This window comes from Chlorocebus sabaeus, chromosome 25 (assembly GCF_047675955.1).
Source record: "Chlorocebus sabaeus isolate Y175 chromosome 25, mChlSab1.0.hap1, whole genome shotgun sequence".
Classification (NCBI taxonomy): domain Eukaryota; kingdom Metazoa; phylum Chordata; class Mammalia; order Primates; family Cercopithecidae; genus Chlorocebus; species Chlorocebus sabaeus.
Window position 1 is genome coordinate 83717503 of NC_132928.1, and position 18790 is coordinate 83736292.

The window sequence follows — 18790 nt, forward strand, 5'->3', positions numbered from 1 at the left end:
GAACAATGAGATCACTTGGACACAGGAAGGGGAACATCACACACCAGGTCCTATTGTGGGATGGGGGGAAGGGGGATGGGATAGCATTAGGAGATATACCTAATGTAAATGACGAGTTGATGGGTGCAGCACACCAACATGGCACATGTATACATACGTAACAAACCTGCACATTGTGCACATGTACCTTAGAACTTAAAGTATAATATAAAAAAGAAAAAATTTTTTTTGTAACAAGTAAGAGATAAGCAATATGATCCTGCCCTGCCCAAATGGAGGGCGGGGTGGACTTGGGAGAAGGAAGGGACAACAGAACCACTGCATTTGATGTAAACGTGCCCAGGAAACTTGTAAAGATATGACTCTGGTGGCTGTTAACGCACCCAAAGTCCCTGCAAGTGGCACTGAGGCTCTCAGTCTTAGCTACCCAGTAAGATCAGCCAGGGGGCTTCAAAAGAGACACCCAGGCCCAGACCCTACACATTGACAGCTGAAGCCTGCTCTCCAGGAACGAGGCCTGGGCCCCAGGAGATTCCAACATGTCCTCAAAGTTGAAACCAACTGATACAGCAAACTCTCAACAAGTAACAGCAACTACTCATTAATCAATGTTAATTTATAGCCAGCATAATTACCATTTTAATGGTTGTATATAATGAATTCCATCATGTTTATAGACCATTATTTACTAAGCTGCTCCTGGAAATTTAGATCACTTTCAATTGTTTATTATGATATGATGCAGATCTGCCAGAATATATTCTTTGCCTTTCTTGGATATTTGCTAAAGAACAATTCGTAGGAGGTGGAATTCTTGAGCATGAACATCTTGAAAACCACAGAGATTTTAGACCTTGGTGGTGATGTAGTGAGACACCTGCAGTTTACTATTAGGCATGCAGTAAAACTTTCAATTCCATATTGGAAAAAAGCTGAAGCTTCGAGAAACAAAGCATTTCAGGTGGAAGGTACTTTCAACCTCTGTTTCGGGCTGTTTTCACCTCTTTAATCTTCCCTTTAGGCTAGAAGGAAAACAGGCAGACGGGGGGGGCTAGATTTCCTGCAGAGAGAGAGAGAAGAGAGAGAGAGAAGAGAGAGAAAAGAGAGAGAGAGAGAGAAAGAGACAGACACAGAGAGAGAGAAAGAAAGAGACACAGAGAGAGAGAGAGAGAGGAGAGAGAAAAAGAGAGAGAGAGAAAGAGACAGAGAGAGAGAGAGGGAAAGAGACAGAGGGAAAGAGACAGAGAGAGAAAGAGACAGAAAGAGAAAAGTGAGAGAAAGACAGAGAGAAAAGAGAAAGAGAGAGAAAGAGAGAGAGAGAGAGAGAGAGAGAGAGGGAGAGGGAGAGAGAGAGGGAGAGGGGGAGAGAGAGGGGGAGGGGAAGATGGGGGGAAGAGAGAGGGGGAGGGGGAGATGGGGGGGAGAGAGAGGGGGAGGGGGAGATGGGGGGGAGAGGGGGGGGGGACAGGGGGGGAGAGAGGGGGGAGACAGGGAGGGGGGAGAGAGGGAGGGGGGGGAGAGAGAGGGGGAAAGGGGGGAGGGGGGGAAGAGAGGGAGGGGGGAAGAGAGGGAGGGGGGAAGAGAGGGAGGGGGAGAGAGGGAGGGGGGAGAGAGGGAGGGGGGAGAGAGGGAGGGGGGAAGAGAGGGGGGGGGGAGAGAGGGGGAGAGGGGGGAGGGGGGAAGAGAGGGAGGGGGGAGAGAGGGGGGGAGAGGGGGGAGAGAGGGAGGGGGGGAGAGAGAGGGGGGGAGAGAGAGAGAAATTGAGGGGGGGCGGGGAGAGAGAGAGAGAGAGAGAGAGAGAGAGAGAAAGAAAGGGCCAGCACCTCAGACTCTGTCAGCCTGGAAGACAGCTCTGTTCTGAGTCCCTGTGAACCTGCATGGGCAGTCTGACCCCGCCCCCTGTGACACCAGCTGGAAAGCCCAGAAGGTGGCTGGAGCTGAGATGCTGGCGGCGGGAATTCACTTCCTATCTGGGCGAGCAGGTCTGTTCTGTTCGGCGGGTGCAGAGCATCTGCCCGCAAATCCCCAGGCAGGGGGCTGTCCGGGAGTGCAGTGGAGGAGTTGGGACCAGCCCCCACCTTGCAAGCAGCCCAGCTCTAGGAGATTCCTCTGGGCAGATGATTAAAAACAAATGTTTGATGCTATTCATGGAGCACATGCCTCATGTTTTATTCTCTTTTCTCCACACTGCCCTGGATCCTCCGCTGCTCTGGACATCTTAAGGTCTGAGGCAGAGACCTGTGTGACAGCATGATTGAGAAAAGAGAAGGTTTCTCCGATCAGAGAGGCTTCATGGGAAATTCTCTTTCTTGAAAGCACTCTTAGATGTCCTCTTCCCTTTTACTCAACAGAGAGCCAAAACGCTTATGATCTGGCAAAGGAAGATGAATGGGGCAGAATCACTGCCCAGAAAGATCTTTGCAGAGAGGGACATAACTCTCCATGCTGAAAAAGCCCAGGCCTAACCTGCTCAGCTCACCTCCTTCCCTGCCCTCACAGACGCCCTCGGCTGGGTGAGGGCCTGGCCTTGTTGCTCAGAACTTCCAGACCAGCCTCTTTTTTGCCCCCTCCTGGTTACATTCCCCAGGTTGCTCATCTGAAGAATGATCTGTGCTTCTCTCTGACTTGACTCAGAGGCTGAATGACAAAGCCATCTTCTTACCACTTCGACAACGTAAGTTCATCGGCATGCTTCTGAACGTACTACAGACTCCAGTCTTCCTTCCTCGCTCTTTTCTTCCAGTTCCAGTGGTGAGTTTCACTTTCTCCTCTTCTGCAGCTTTAAGAATAAGGTCTACTCCTCAAGGGCCGAAGTTAACTGCCACTGATCCAGTATATTCCTGTTCACGGAAGGGGCAGACCTGCCCATCCCACAGTAGGGTAACTACTTCCAGTTCCTCAGTCATTCTGGAATTAGAGCCACAGCCAGGAAGTGGGAGTTGCCTGGCCTTCCCCCAGCTTCACATCCACTCGTCCCAGTCTGCTTCCTTGAGGAAAGATCAGAACGATCATCCAGTCCAACACCCTCTTGTTATGGAAGGAAGTGCTTCCTGAGGTCACCTGGCCCGAGAGTTAGGAGGAAGATGACCTCCCGGCTCTCAGGACTCAACCCAGTGTGTCCATTCCATGACCACACAGGGGAGCTGTGAGCAGACTGCAGTGACCAGGGAGAGGCGCGGAGGCTGTCCTGGACACAGCTGCTGAAACACCCTGAGGGGACACAGGTGCCTTCCTCGTCAAGATGCTGCTGGTCGTGTTCTGTGTTCTCTTACTTAAAGGTGAATGTATCACCAGTCGCAAAGGGGAGTAGGAGCAACCCTTGGGAATGTGTGTGTAGTCTGAGATACTACGTTTAGAGGATCTTGTCCATAGAGTGGCTAGAAACAGAGTGGAAATGGGTATGGGTAGGGGCAGAGAACTAATCCGAAGCGACTGAAAACAAAAACAAAAACAAACTACTGAATATAGATTTAATTAACAAGCAAACATTGTACTTTGAGTGATGGGCAGATGTAGATGAGAAAGGGAGAGAAAAAAAGAGAAGTAGGATTCAGTAATGAGCAAAATATGTTAGTGACTGTGTGTGCGCATGTGTGCGTGGATGAATGGCGTGACACGGGTCAGCAGGAAGCTGCAATTCAGACCTGGCGATGAGGACATCTGGTCCTTGTCTTGAACATCACCTGGGCCTATGAGTGAGCTGGGGCAGACAGTCCTCAACCATGTACAAAGAGGGCCCTGTGTGGCCCTAGGCACAGCGCTTCAGCACAGCAGGAAGATGAGGAGGGCTTCCCCTCATATTACCATCTCCCAAAAAAGTTACAACAAATTTCTGACAAATCAGAGCAATTGTTGCTAGTAGCTGTGTATGTGTCTCCCTTCTCCTACCGCTCCCATCTGTCACACATGCGCATGTCAGAGAGGACAATTTTGGTTTAATTTCCTGCAGCAGCATATAAAACAGATTAAGGAAATATAAAATTGGAGCAGGCTGCTGTTGGGAAAAGCTTATCTCTTTCCATTAAATTTTATTTTTTTTAATGGTAGCGTTTAAAAAGAGCCTGCACATAATCTTCCACAGAGCACTCACTTGAAGCCTCCAAGGAGGGTGCCTGCTGCACCCACATCCAGACTCTAAACGTCACGAGAAGAGCAGCATAGATGGTCTGCCACATGACAGGCATACAGTTAACTCAGTAATAGAGAAAGAGTCCCCAGACTTGATTTCAATTTCATCACATCTGCTTTTTTTTAAGTAATTTTAGAATTGTGGTCATATATTAAATAAAATGAATTGATTCCAATCATAACATTGGAAACAATATACCTTTCCTATTAATTTTAATATGAATATATTAAGCTCATCAAGGATCTCAAACAGTTTCTACCGTGAGCTTGAGGAATCCAGTAAGTGACTTCCCAAGTATGATTTAAATATGGATATAAAATCAGAGGGAAAAGAAATGTATGCATGATAAGAACCCCTAGAATCAAATCACAACAGGAAAAAATAAAGCAGATTTTCTTATTCTACCCATCTCAGAATGAAAGAAAAGCAGAGATGGCTGGACACGGTGGCTCACGACTGTAATCCCAGCACTTTGGGAGGCCGAGACGGGCGGATCACGAGGTCAGGAGATCGAGACCATCCTGGTTAACACGGTGAAACCCCGTCTCTACTAAAAAAAATACAAAAAACTAGCCAGGCGAGGTGACGGGCACCTGTAGTCCCAGCTACTTGCGAGGCTGAGGCAGGAGAATGGCGTGAACCCGGGAGGCGGAGCTTGCAGTGAGCTGAGATCCGGCCACTGCACGCCAGCCTGGGCGACAGGGCGAGACTCTGTCTCAAAAAATAAAATAAAATAAGATAAAATAATAAAAATAATAATAATAAAAAGAAAAGCAGAGGGTGGGGCACAGGGAGGAGGAAGCTGGTCTGGGGCATTCAAAGGAGGAAATGCAAGAAGCAAGAGGTACAACACGTTAAGCAGCTCTGGAGGCACAAAAAGCCCTTTGCAAGGACAGCAGAGAATCCCAGACTTTGATGACCCACCTCAGCTCAGCAGCACCCCTGGAGACCCCACTCTACACCTAGGATAACCCTCCAAGTGTACATTCTGCTGGAGAAATCTGTCCTCTTGGGAGGCAGAATCTCCTTAGAGATAACATCTACCCATTCATTCACGCAATACTGTCTGAGCAGCTGTAATGAATAAAACGTGGCCCTTGCCCTGGGAGAAGCTCTGGCATAGTCAGAGGGACAGAAAGTAAATACCAGATCATTACAGTGGAACAGTGTGTGTTCAAGAGAGATGCAAAGTGCTGGGGCACCCAGAGGAGGGAGGAACCAGGTGGCCCACGGGACCCTCAGGAGGGCTTACAGATGTGGTGAGCTCAGGTCTGTGCTTTCCAGTGGTAGTAACCATTCCAGAAGTAGCACTACTGTTGTGCCACTGTTCAATCAATCAATTAATCGATCTTTATTAATCCCTGAGAGACCCTGAAGAAGTTATGTTTCCTCAGCTAAATAATAAGACTGGACAAGATAAATTCTAAGAGCAACCCAAGTCCCAATGTGTTGTACAATGTGCTGTGCCAGACACAGAGCTAGAAGGTGTGGATTTGGTTTTGTTTACAAATATTGCTACTGATTTCTAATTTAATTCCATTGTGGTCAGATAACTTACTATGTATTAACTTGAATGTTTTTATGTTTATTGAGATCTGTTTTATGGCACGAAAATGGTCTCTTTTTGTACTATAGTTACTTTAAAAATGTGCGTTCTGTTATTGTTGGATAAAGTGTTTTCTAAACGTCAGATCCCACTGGTTGATGGTGTTACGGAATTATTTTGTATCCTTGCTGAGTTTCTGTCTAGTTGTTCTACCAACTATTGACAGAGGAGGTTTGATGTTCCCAGCTGTGCTTATCTGTCTGTTCATTTCTCCTTTCAGTTCTATCAGTTTTTGTTTCTCATGTTTTGTAACTGTGTTATTTGGTGCATACATATTTAGTACTGCTATGTCTTTTGGTAGACGGGCCTTTTTTCCATTATACAATGTCCCTCTGTCTCTCATAACATTTTCTTTGCTCTGAAGTCTACTTTACTTAATATTGACATAGCTACTCCAGGTTTCTTGTGATTCTGTTTTTATAATATATTTTTTCCATCCTTTTGCTTTCAACCTATTTGTGTAATTCTATTTAAAAAGAATTCTTACAGACAACATATGCTTGGGTCATGTGTTAAAAATCTTTTCTACTAATCTCTGTCTTTTAATTGGTGTATTTAGGCAATTTACACCTTTTACATAGACCACTTACATAATTTACAATGTTATTATTAATATAGTAGGGCTTAAATCTGCCATTTAATTTTTTGTTTTTCATTTGCTCTCTGTTTCTTTTTCCTGCATTCCTGTGGGTTAAACTTTTTTTAGAATTTCATTGCTTTTGAGTGTATTACTTTATATAGTTTTGTGGTTACCCCAGGTCTTATTATTTACATATATTTTATATATATATACACACACACACTATATATATACACATAACTTGTATATAATATACCTATGTATGTATATATGTATATACACACATATATATGCATATACCTTATCATAGTTTACTAGTCTCATTTTACTAGTTGAACTCAAGTGTACAAACCTTACTTTCCTTTACATTTTACCCTCCCCCACTCCCCCATTTGGAATACAATTGCCCTAAATATTTCCACTACATACATTTAGAATCAGATCAGATAGTGTATAATTTTTGCTTCAACTATCAAACAATCTAGAAAATTCAAAGGGAGAAGGAAAGATCATTTTACTTACCCACATTTTTGCTGACCATGTTCTTTCTTCTTTCCTGACGTTCCCAGAACCTTCTTTTATCATTTTCTTTCTGTTTAGAGAATTTCTTTAGCCATTCTTTTACAGTAAGTCTGCTACTGATAAGTTCTTTTAGTTTTCCTTCATCTGAAAATGATTTCTTCTTCATTCCTGAAGGGTATTTTTGCTGGACAAGATAAATTCTAAGGGCAACCCAAGTTTTGGGTTATCAGTTCTTTTCTTTCAGTAGTTGAAAAAAATATGCTACTTTCATCTGGCTTCTGTGGTTTCTGATAAGAAAAATCACTGTCATTCAAATTGTTTTTCCTGTACAGGTAAGTTGTCATTTTTCTTTTGCTTCTTTTAGGACTTATTTTTTGTGTGTGTGTGTTTAGTTTTCAGAAGTTTGAGTATGATCTACAGTCTTGGTGTGAACTGCTTTTGGTTTATACTGTTCGGGGTTCACTTAGCTTCTTGAATCTACAGGTTTATGTCTCCTGCCAAATTTGGAGAGTTTTCCACTATTAATTCTTTTTTTAAAAAACAATGTGGTAAAGTACACAAAACACTAATAGTTACCATTTTAACTATTTTTAACTCTTGAGTAGCATTAAGTACATTCACATTGTTGTGTAACCATTACTACTATCCATAACATTTGCATCATGCTGTACCGAAACTGTGTACCCATTAAACAATAACTTCCCATCCCCTCCTCCCTTCGAACTCTGGTAACCACAGTTCTACTTCGGTCTCGAGGTATTTGACTGTTCTAGGTACCTCATGTAAGTGGAATAGTATGATCTTTGTTCTTCTCTGTCAGGCTCATTTCACTTTGCGTAATGCCTTCAAGGCTCATTTATGGGTAGCGTGTGTCATGATTTTATTCCTTAAGGTTGGACAATATTCCATTGTATGTATATATCCCATTCTATGGGTTGCTTTTTATTCTGTTGATGGTATCCTTTGATGCCCAAAAGTGTTTAATTTTGGTGAAGTCCAATTTGTTTGTATTTTCTTTTGTAGACTGTACCTTTGGTGCCATATCCAAGAAATCATTACTATGTCCAATGTCATGAGGCTTTTTCCTTAATGTGTTCTTCTAAGAGTCTAGTAGAAGCTTTTGATCTTACGTTTAGGTCTTTGATCCTTTATATGGTGTTAGGTAAGGGCCCAACTTTACTCTTTTGCATGTGGATATACAGTTTCCCCAACACTATTTGTTGAAGACACTGTACTTTTTCCATTGAGTGGTCTTGGCATCCATGTTGAAAATCACTTGACCATATATGCGAGGGTTTATTTCTGGGCTCTCTATTCTATTCCATTGGTCTATATGTCCATCTACACCAGTATCACTCTGTTTTGACTACTGTAGCTTTCTCATAAATTTTAAAATCAAGAACTGTGAGTTCTCCATGTTTGTTCTTCTTTTTCAAGACTGCTTTTGGCTATTTGGAATTCCTTGAGGTTCCATATATATTTCAAGATGTATTTTTCTATTTCTTCCCCAAAAAAGCCATTGGGATTTTGATAGAGATTGCATTGAATCTGAAGATCATTCTGGGTAATATTGACATCTTAATAATACTAAGTCTTCCAACTTATGAACATGAGATGTAATTCTCCTTATTTATGCCTTCTTCATGGAGAATAATTGGGTATGTTGCTCAGTTTTGTGTTATTGCAAGTGGCATTATTCTCTTAATTTTGTTTTCGAATTGTTGATTTTTCAACAATTTAGAAATACAACTGATTTTTGTTAGCCAAGATTGCACCACTGCACTCCAGCCTGGGTGACAGAGCAAGATTCCGTCTCAAAAAAAAAAAAAAAGAAAAAGAAATACAACTGATTTTTGTGTGTTGATTTGTATCCTGCTACCTTACTTAATTCACTTATTAGTTGTAACATTTTTTGGGGTGTGTGTGTAATCTATAGAGCTTTCTCCATATGAGATCATATTATCTGTATATAGAGATAATTTTATTTCAACCTTTCCAATTTGGATGCCTCCACCGTTATTTCTTCAAGCACTTTTTCCACCTCGCCCTCTTTTACTTCTCTTTCTGGGACTCCAATGTTAGATCTTTTTGTTATTGATCCTCTGAGGCACCGTTCAATTTTACTTTTTCTTCAGTATTTTTTTCTGTTTTTCAGGTTGGGCAGTTTCAATTGTCTTATCTTCACATTCACCAATTCATTCCTCTGTTTCCTCCATTCTGTTGTGGAGCTCCCTTCTGTTTATTTTGATTATTATATTTATCAGTTCTTAAATTTCTATTTGTGTCTTCTTTATGGCTTCTACTTAACTGAGGTTTTCTACTTTTTCCATTTATTTTGAGGGTGTTTGTAATTCCTTGATGAAGCATTTTTTTCATGGCTGCTTTAAAATCTGTCAGATTATTCTAACATCTCTGTTATCTTGGAATTGGCATCTACTAATTGCTTTGATTTTCATTAAGATTGAGGTATTCCTGGTTCTTGTCACAGTGAGTGATTTTTAACCGAAGCACAGACGTTTTGAGTATTCCGTTATGAGACTCTGAATTTTACCTCACCCTGCTTTAGTGGCTTTCTCTGACATCGCTCTAGCAAGAGAATGAGGTGGTGATACCCTATTACTGCCAGGTGGAGGTACAAGTTCACGTTCCCTAGCTGACTCCTTGTTACTACTGAACTAATACTTCCTGGTAGGTAAATTTCTGCTTATTGCCCATAATACGGCTTAATCACTGTGTTTGCATTTTATCCGTTATTTTCTTTTCTCTTTTTTGGTTCAAAAACACACTCTTGGAACTATTATTCTCTATTTGGAGGTCAGTAGGAACCATTCATAAATATCAGAGCTAGGGGCTTCCAAACAACTCTTTGAAGGTATTAGTGACAACTATGGAACATCGTCTCTGTATGCCTTCTTATTCTATCTCTTTCCCTCCTACCTCCCCACACGGTCAAGTATGATGTTAAGTGTTTAGAGGAGGGCTTTTTAACCTAGACACCACGGACACTTAGTCCATGGAAGGGCTTCAGGGAGCCTCTGAAGCCACCATCCACACCAAATATACAAAAGGTTGTGTATATTTAACCTTTCTCTGGTTAGTCAGTGGCTCTCATTAGATTCCTAAATAGAGACACGACCAAAGAGGTTAAGAATCACTGTAGCAGATTAAGGCATGGGACCAACAGAACTGCATGCTCTAAATCAGCCATTGCTGGGGCTGGAAATCAGGGTGGCTGATGCAGGAATAAAAGAAGCAATCTCTAGGACTTGCGGCCTTGTGCTCTCTATTTAGATGCAGAAAAAGCTTAAAAAATGCTCAAGATATAAAATACTTCAATAAAATTAAAAGAGAAGGGAAAAATTATGATACGAAAAGTTTAAATACAGATTTTAAAAAAATGGATACCGAGGGGAAAGAAGTCTAAGTTTTAGAACCAGACTTTTGCTAAAAAGCAACTCCACTAGGGCCGGGGTGCGGGAGCCTGCAGCATGCAGCGTTCACAGGAAAAAACCAGCTCTGATTAATAAGACAGCCCACATGTGCTATCCTTGAGGTCCAAGAAGTCAAATTAGTAGTAAACAAAAGCCTTCTAAGAAATAAATGGAAAGAAATAAAAGTAGATTAGAGACAGGAGAGGGCAGGAGGGAAGCACTGGGAAGGGACCCGGGGACTGTCCTGTGGCAGCAATCAGAAGAATTTCAGCTGAGCCCAGTGGAAACGGAGACTAAACCAAATCAGAGCTGGGCTAAGTGGATTCCTTTCCTGGAGGAGGCTGGAGCCTAACTGAATCTGTAATAAATTTCTGTTTCTGAAGCTCCTCTGATTTCTGTTCAAACTCAGTCTTCAAAAACCTTATTCAAGTGATTTCATTCCATTATTTCCAGGGTTTCTAAGACAAGAAAGAGCATCCCAGGGGTGCCTGTCTGAAGATGACATCAGTTTCAAAAGGCAAAAGGCCTCCCTTTTCCCTCTCCAGGTTACCCGAGTCCTGAGAAAGCTCAGGAAAGAAAGACTTTCTGCAGGAAGAAACTGACCTGCTTCTAGACTCCCAGGTCATGTGAGTTTTCCTAGGGATGGATACATTCAGGCCATCCCTGTGCTAGCAAATGCTCAGCAAAGGTCATGAGAAGATCTGGTCCATTAACCATAAACAGCTAAACAGCAGGGTCGGGGGAGGCTTTTAAAGTCTTCTATCCATTACCAAAATCCAATCATTCAAGCATGTCTTTAACAGAGCTCGCTGTATTGGGGGCTTGTGTGTCTACGTTAGGTGGCACCAGAAGACACAAAGGGAATGTAAGGTCCATTGAGGAATTCCCACTCACCTTGGGGAGCAGGCATAGAACATAACTGTTCACCAGAGGAACCACCGTGTACCCCAAACTACAAACACAAGTACTGAACAGACCAGCTAGTGGGAGAGTGATCAGAACAAGAGTTCCTGTAACAATACCCATCTTTAATAGTTTCAAAATGCTAGAGATTGGTAAGCACACTCTTGTGCATTGCCTCGCTTACTCCTCAAAACAACTCTGTGGGAGAGCTATCAGCCTCCTTTTACAAATGAAATTATATTCAGAGATTAATGCAAATGGTAGGACTGGAACCTGGACCTAGTGACTCTAAATCCTTGCACTCTTTCTACGACTCTGCCAGGAGTGCATGTTTGCTCCTTGGTTGATCATCAGACCTCGGCAAGAGACCCAATGACTTTTGTAGAGACACACAGCAAGTTTGGGTAAGGCCACCATTTAACCCTAGGCCTCATGACAGATAATCTGATGCTGCTCCCAGAACACCTTTCAACTGGCATCTATCGGGGCGCATGCCTGAGCTCCACCTTGGTACCAAGAACAGAAAAAGCTAACATGATTACCAAGAGAAGCTTCTGAAAGAGGCGATGCAACCTCATCAGAAGGGTATGAGGGCAGCAGAACAGACCTGGGCATGAGGGATGGAAAGGGCAGTAAGAGGGTCATCAGAAGGGCTGGTGATGGTCAGTACCATCAGCCCAGGCCACATTATCCTGATGTGGATAATAGCGAGATGTCTGTCTGGGTTTGTTCAGGCTTGTCCTCATAGCTGGGGGTTTTAGATGTCTCCTTCAAGAGTTCTGTATGCAATGGCAATGAATAAAGCTTCACGGAAAGAAAAGCAGCAATCTAAATCTTCTCTGATTTCTCTCCCTTATTTTCCCCAAGTTGGCAACAGGAGTTCGGCTAGAGCTTAAGGGATTTCTACACACTGATCTTACTAGACAGCCTCATCTATTTAACTGGACCAGTCTAGAGGGAAAGAACAGAGCCTTGGTTTCTGGCCTGGATTTAATGACTTGTACACATGTTTATTTCCTCCATTAAATTGTATACACCATACTGATTTTTTTTTTTTTTTTTTTTTTTTTTTTGAGACGGAGTCTCACACTGTCACCCAGGCTGGAGTGCAATGGTGCAATCTCGGCTCACTGTAACCTCTGCCTCCTGGGTTCAAGCGATTCTCCCACCTCAGCCTCCTGAGCAGCTGGGATTTCAGGCACCTGTTATCATGCTTGGCTAGTTTTTGTATTTTTGTAGAGATGGGGTTTCATCATGTTGGCCAGACTGGTCTTGAACTCCTGACCTCCGGTGATCTGCCTGCCTCGGCCTCCCAAAGTGCTGGGATTATAGATGTGAGCCACTGCACCCAGCCTGGGTCTTATCCAAAGTAGCAGAAGTATCTGATCACCGTGTTGAATTAAACGGAACAAATGCACCTGGCTTTGCCTCGTGTGACTTCAGTGAGCTCTTGCATGTCTCCAAACCTGAGCGCCTTCATTTTCAAATAGGAAGGAATTCCTGTTTGTCCCGCTGACCTCATACAGCTGTCACCTGTCATGAGGACTAAGTATGATCACGTATCATGTATGTACGAGCAGTATTCATAGTTTCTAGTCCCATATAAACACAAAGGTCTAGTTTGATCACTTACAAACATTTGCTTGCAGGTGGCCCTGTGTTGGGTATATCATACATTAGGAAATTTCCTGTACATCGTTTTTCTGCTAAGACTTTCACACAGTAAGCCCTTAATAAGGATCTTCTGCACTTTGCTGATTCGACTGGCTAAGTACCCCCCAAGACCAGAAAAGGAAAGTTCTTCCTGAGGCTGCAACAGACAGTGTGGTGTTCTTCCCCCAGCCTGGGTAAACATGCCAGACATGATAAAAAGAACAGGAAGAGCTGAGTGCCTTCAGGAAATCCAAGTGTTACTCCTGTTGGCCACATGCTGACTTTATTTAAAGATCAAATAAAGGCACTCTGGCTAGCATTCAGCAAAAATGAGCACTGGGGAATCTTATTTTTAAGAATCCCTCAGGCATTTGTCATTTCTCTCAGGTCCATGTGGGCGGCTGCCAATGTTACGGGATCAGCCGGTCCCTGGACACGCCCTGAGCAACCCTGATGCCCAATCCTTGCACCGCCACTCTTCCGCACACAAGGGCATGGCGGCCCAGAGGGTCCTGTTAAAGTGTCAAGTGCTTCCTATGATACCCACACACCAGGTCTCCATATGACCCACCGGTGCCTGGCTAGGTGGGCATGTGAGCTCTCCTTTGGAAGGGTCACGGACTGGAGGAGAGGAAGTTCTGCTGAGGTGGGAAAGCCAGACAGCAGAGAGCCCTGGGCCAGACAGCAGAGAGTCCTGGGCCCCTCTGGGCAGAGGAGACTCCCTAAGCGGGTGAAACTAACCATTGTGTTTTAACAAGGTATTCCAACCCTAAACCAGTTCTCCCGTTTAGTTTCTTGACACTTACTACTAGAACCATATTCACTGACCTCCTTCCCTTCCTCCTTCTCCTTCCCCCAATAATGAATACTTCCTAAGTTCCAGATCCCTTCATGGCACTGAGCTGGTTACCATGATAACCACGAAGCCCTCACGCTCTCCTGGGGGCAGGGGTAGGGGTGGCCATCAGGTATGCCTACTGCGATGTGAAAAGGGCTCTCCTGGCAGGGTGGGCAGAGAGCTGCAGGGGTAGGACGGCAAAGTAACACTGGAGTTAGGCCTTAAAGGATTACAGAGTTCTGTCAAGCCCAGGGGGTTGTGATGGGGAGGGCGTTTAAGGCAGAGGAAATAGCTGTGTGAAGACAGAGGAGTGAGAAGTTCAGGGTCACGGTGGGTCCTGGTGAGCAGCAGTGAGCACTGGGTGGGTGGAAAGGGAGAGAGGAAGGGTGGGGAGAAGAGGCTGCAAAGCTGATCTGCCACAAAGAGGGTCAAGGGCTTGCCATGCAAGGGATATAGACTGTTCTGTGGGCAATGGGGAGGAGGCACAACGAGTTGACCTTGTGGAGAGGGCACGGGAGCGGTGGTGTTCTGAGGCTGGTTTGCACCAGGGTGCAAGAGTAATTGTTAAGATTATTTTTACAAGAAGGTTGATTTTACATTTAAAATCAGCCATGGTTGGCATGCCTGCATCACAGAAATAGGCAAATGTCACAAAGCAGGTTTTTTTTCCAGAGTGGCTGTTAAACATTTACCAGCACACATTGGGCATGCGTGTGTATGCATGCACATACATGTAGAGCTGCTAACCAATAACAAAGGGGTTCAGCAACAGCAGAAAAAAAGGATGCCAGGCAGAACTATGTGAGATCTTGGCACACTCACCAGTCTCAGATTCTTCATTGCTTGGGGAAACATGCCTTGATGTAGCTGCAGTTTGCCAACTTTCATCACTTGAACCCCTCTGACGGGATGGCTTCCTGGGAAAAAAATCCTGGAAGAAACCACACAGCAAACAGTGTCAGCAGCTCTCACCTTTGCAGTCAGCATTTCATCAGGAGACTATGAAAGTAGGAGCAAACACCAGCTGTGAATGTTAATAAGGAAATTAGCTTTACAATCCAGGAGAATGCAGTACTGAGGGGAATTAACACACAATCCACAATCAGTCTCCAGCTCCTCCGCATTTTGTGTTAGGGAAAAAAAATGATAGGACTAGAAGGTCTCCCTCATAAACACTAGAGAAGAGAAACAAAAGTTTGGAGCTCTGCACTGATATTTGGGAGGGATGCGCTGGGGAGAACAGGTGCTAATCTCCTCCAGGCTCTTCCATGAAGCATTAGCACTAGCACTAGCAGAGCCCTAGAACAGAAGATTGCCTCTCAATACATATTTGTTGAATAAATAAAGTTTTCATGATCCCCCAACTAGATACTACCACATCCCCCTTTTAACCGCAAAGCCCTTTGATTGAATCTCAGCTGTGGAGTCCATCATGGAACACCTTTCTTATAAGCACGTGTGTATTTATTTATCATCTCACTGGATTATAATGCTTTTGATTCAGGTACCACATCTGCGTTCTCCATGACGTCTGACGTGCAGGAGGAACTCCATCCATGCTGGATCCCTTCCACATAGAACAGAATAGAATACGGTGTTGTCGTGGACCAAAGAAAGAGGACTGCACACACCTCCAGCCTCGGGGTGTTTCAGACCCTGTGAAGAGCTGTATTACTTCAATTCAACAAGAATTTACCACATTGAATTTAACCAAAAATGAGCAGTTTGGCCTGTTCTGGCACCAATACTCCCTACCCCTACTCTTAGAGAATACTGAGCCCCTGCTGTATATGCACAATTGTCTCTGGGGGAAATGCCTACACACACACACACACACACACACACACACCACAGTTTAAATGAGCTTTTCAGACCAGGTGCGACGGCTCCCACCTGTAATCCCAGCACTTTGGAGGCTGAGGCAGGCGGATTGCTTGAGCTTAGGAGTTTGAGACCAGCCTGGGTAACATGGCAAAACCCTGTCTCTATAAAAAATACCAAAATGAGCCAGGTGTAGTGGAGCATGCCTGTAGTCCCAGCTACCTCGGACGCTGAGGTGGGAGGATCACTCGAGCCCAGGAGGCTGAGGCTGCAGTTTCACACCACTGCACTCCACTCTGAGTGACAGAGTGAGACCCTGTCTCAAAAAAAGAAGTTTTTTCCTTAAGGCTGAATCATCCCATTAGACACAAGACACACATTCCTGCAGAAGTTAAAACAAGGTTACATGATGGAGCATGAGTCAGCGCCCAAGCAAGGCATAACTTAATGTACGCTAGATGTTCAAGTTTGTTGAACTGAACTGAGAAAATGATACAAGTATTGTGAAGACAAAGGGGTGACTGACGGCTGGACCGGGGAAGGCTTCCTGGAGCAGGGAAATTGGACTTACACTGGCTCCCAAGGATTTGGAGAGGCTTGGCTGGGTAGGAGAAGGGAAGTGTATCCCAACTGTCAGAGAGAATGAGCAAGGGCTCACTCTAAATGCGGCTTCTCCAGGGACGGAGGTGCCTGCCCACAGACATCAATAAGATAATCCTAGAATCCATCAGTTTTACAGGGTTTGCCATGTGCCAGGCACTGTTCCAACTGCTTTTCATCCATGAACCCAGAGGACCCCATCTAAGCTCTATTATGTAATAGTGATGAGGCAGATTTACCAGGAGAGACAGGTATGCTCTCTGACAAGTGCACACATATCTGCAAACCATTCCCTCTCGCTGAATCTTAACTCTTCCCCCCACGAACTGTGATATGGAAACATTTGTTTTCATTCATGCTCTTAAAAAAGTAGAAAGCAGTACCTGGGAGGAAAGTATTTAAACCGACAGAAGATTGGGCATTGCATCTTAAAAAGCTGAAAAGGGCCGGGCGCGGTGGCTCACACCTGTAGTCCCAGCACTTTGGGAGGCCGAGGCGGGCAGATCACGAGGTCAGGAGTTTGAGACTAGCCTGGTCAATATGGTGAAACCCCACCTCTACTAAAAATACAAAAATTAGCTGGGCATGGTGGCATGTGCCTGTAGTCCCAGCTACTCGGGAGGCTGAGGCAGAACTGCTTGAACCTGGGAGGTGGAGGTTGCAGTGAGCTGAGATCGCGGCACTGCACTCCAGCCTGGGCAACAAGAGCAAGACTCCATCTTAAAAAAAACAAAAAAAAAAACCAAAAAAAAACAGAAGCTGAAAAGGGAGCAGAAGGGGGAACAACAAAGGAGACACCTGGGTCCTGGATTTTTCTTCATCACTTTACCTCTCACCCCTTACAAAATGAACATCATTATCTATTTGTGTAGAAATAACTGTAAGATTCCCAGACAAAGGGCGTAAGTGCAGGACGCCATTATCAGAGGGTAATTGCCCTGGTCACTTTCCTTGAAAAGCACACCTGGATTTGGGGTGTTATATTATTGCTATGAATGTGGCATCATTAAATTTAAAGGTCAAAAAGTGATTTTACACTAATAATCACTCCACAAAGTGGATGTCTGTCATGTCGGTTAGAAGAAGGAAAGAAAATTTCAGTTCGACGACGGTAGAGAAAGTGGTGCATCATTACGCCATGACAGGTACCTGCCCCGGTCACTCGGATATTTCAAAATGCAGTAGAGCTTACTAAGGAGAGCATGAGGAAGCGCTTGTAACGGGGACTTCCAAATAAATACTTACAGGGCAGTCTCACAGCTCTGTGGGGCTGCCGATTGCGGGCCTGGTTTTGTTTCTGGAGGCCTCCCAGCTGCAATACCGAATAAAAATCATGATTTCTTGCTGGAGTATAGCTCCAAGGAGAACTGGTCAAGCTCACTCCTGCTGGGAGATTCTCCAAGGGTCTGGCCTTCTATCCATTTTCTGGTGTAGAGCAGGGATGGGGAGAGAAGAGGGCCTGGAGGTAGTAGTCTTGACAGGACAAAAAGACAGTCATCTTTTTGATAGGACTGTCAAAAATAAAGACCAGGATTACGGTCCAAAATGAAGCAGCAATCAGGTGTGTCCAAGGACTGTGAGGACTAAAGCAGGAGTCGGAGTGAGAAGGTGAGGGGGTAAGGTGCACCTATGCGATGCTGGATTCTGGGTCCGGCCCCGTAAGCGATCTGCAGAAGTCCGAAGGGAGTCCCTGCCCTCGGTTAGCATGTAGTTTGCAGGTGAAGCAAATGAAATCATGATACAGAAAGGCGTGTGACAGCCACCTGACCAGGGCACAGACAATGTGTGCTCTGGGAGCAGCCAGGACCACAGTGATCAGTGGAGCGGCAGAGTCTCCGCGGGTTTCCACTGGAGATGATGATGGGATCCTGGGATAAGGGAAGGGATGGATGATTGCTCTGGTGATGGGATGGGAGGCTGAATGCCCAGGGGCAGTGAGCATGCTGGTCCGGCCAGCAGAGGAGGGGAGTGTAAAGAATTGTATAGTGGATGGATTAATTTGTTACCACCTGAATCCACTGATCAATCTTAGCCTCACCAAAGTAGGATAACTAGACGCTAAGTGCCATCGGATGCAGAAGGAATTATTTTTGACTACCTATCAACTATCCTTGTGAAACAAAACAAAACCCCACACACTGAAGCTGAATCTAATCAAGCCTGCAAAGTTAAATCCCACTTCATACGGAAAAACAAGGGACAGAGGAACAAGTAAAGCAGTCAGCTGAATCTGGGGTATGGGAAATTCTACAAGCCTGGACCCAGGATCTTCAACAAGTCAATCACAGCAAAAGAAAAAGATGGTAGCAGGAGAAGAATACTATACATTAAAAGAGATGTAGGAGATGTAACAATCACATACGAGGTGTAGACCTCGTGTATCCATACTCAGCCAAGACAACTGTAAAAAGGTATTTCTGAGATAATCCAGGAAATCTGAGCATGAAACAGCATTGTGGATGGAAGAAAAAATGTCCACATATTTCAGAAATACAAAACTGAGGTGCACATGAATTAAATGACCTAAAACCTAATATCTGAGATTTCACTTAAATCTAGTCACTCCTCTGTATGCACAAGATGTTAGTTCCAGGATCCCCACAAATATCAAAGTCTGTGGATGTTTAAGGCTCTTACGGTCAGCCCATGGTATCCCCAGGTGATAAATCCCCGGGTTATAAATCCCCAGGTTCAGCATCTGCAGGTT

At 44.3% G+C, this 18790-nt stretch overlaps 1 protein-coding gene across 5 annotated transcripts in view; it reads right to left on the minus strand.

The window, feature by feature from the left end:
• The window catches only part of SMYD3 (SET and MYND domain containing 3), a 752225-nt gene that overhangs the window by 7212 nt on the left and 726223 nt on the right, over positions 1-18790 (minus strand). For all 5 annotated transcript variants that reach the window (XM_073011911.1, XM_073011909.1, XM_073011913.1 and 2 more), the window contains one exon: positions 14485-14593. In XM_073011911.1, the coding sequence (XP_072868012.1) occupies positions 14485-14593 (109 nt within the window). The remainder of the gene's footprint in view (positions 1-14484; positions 14594-18790) is intronic.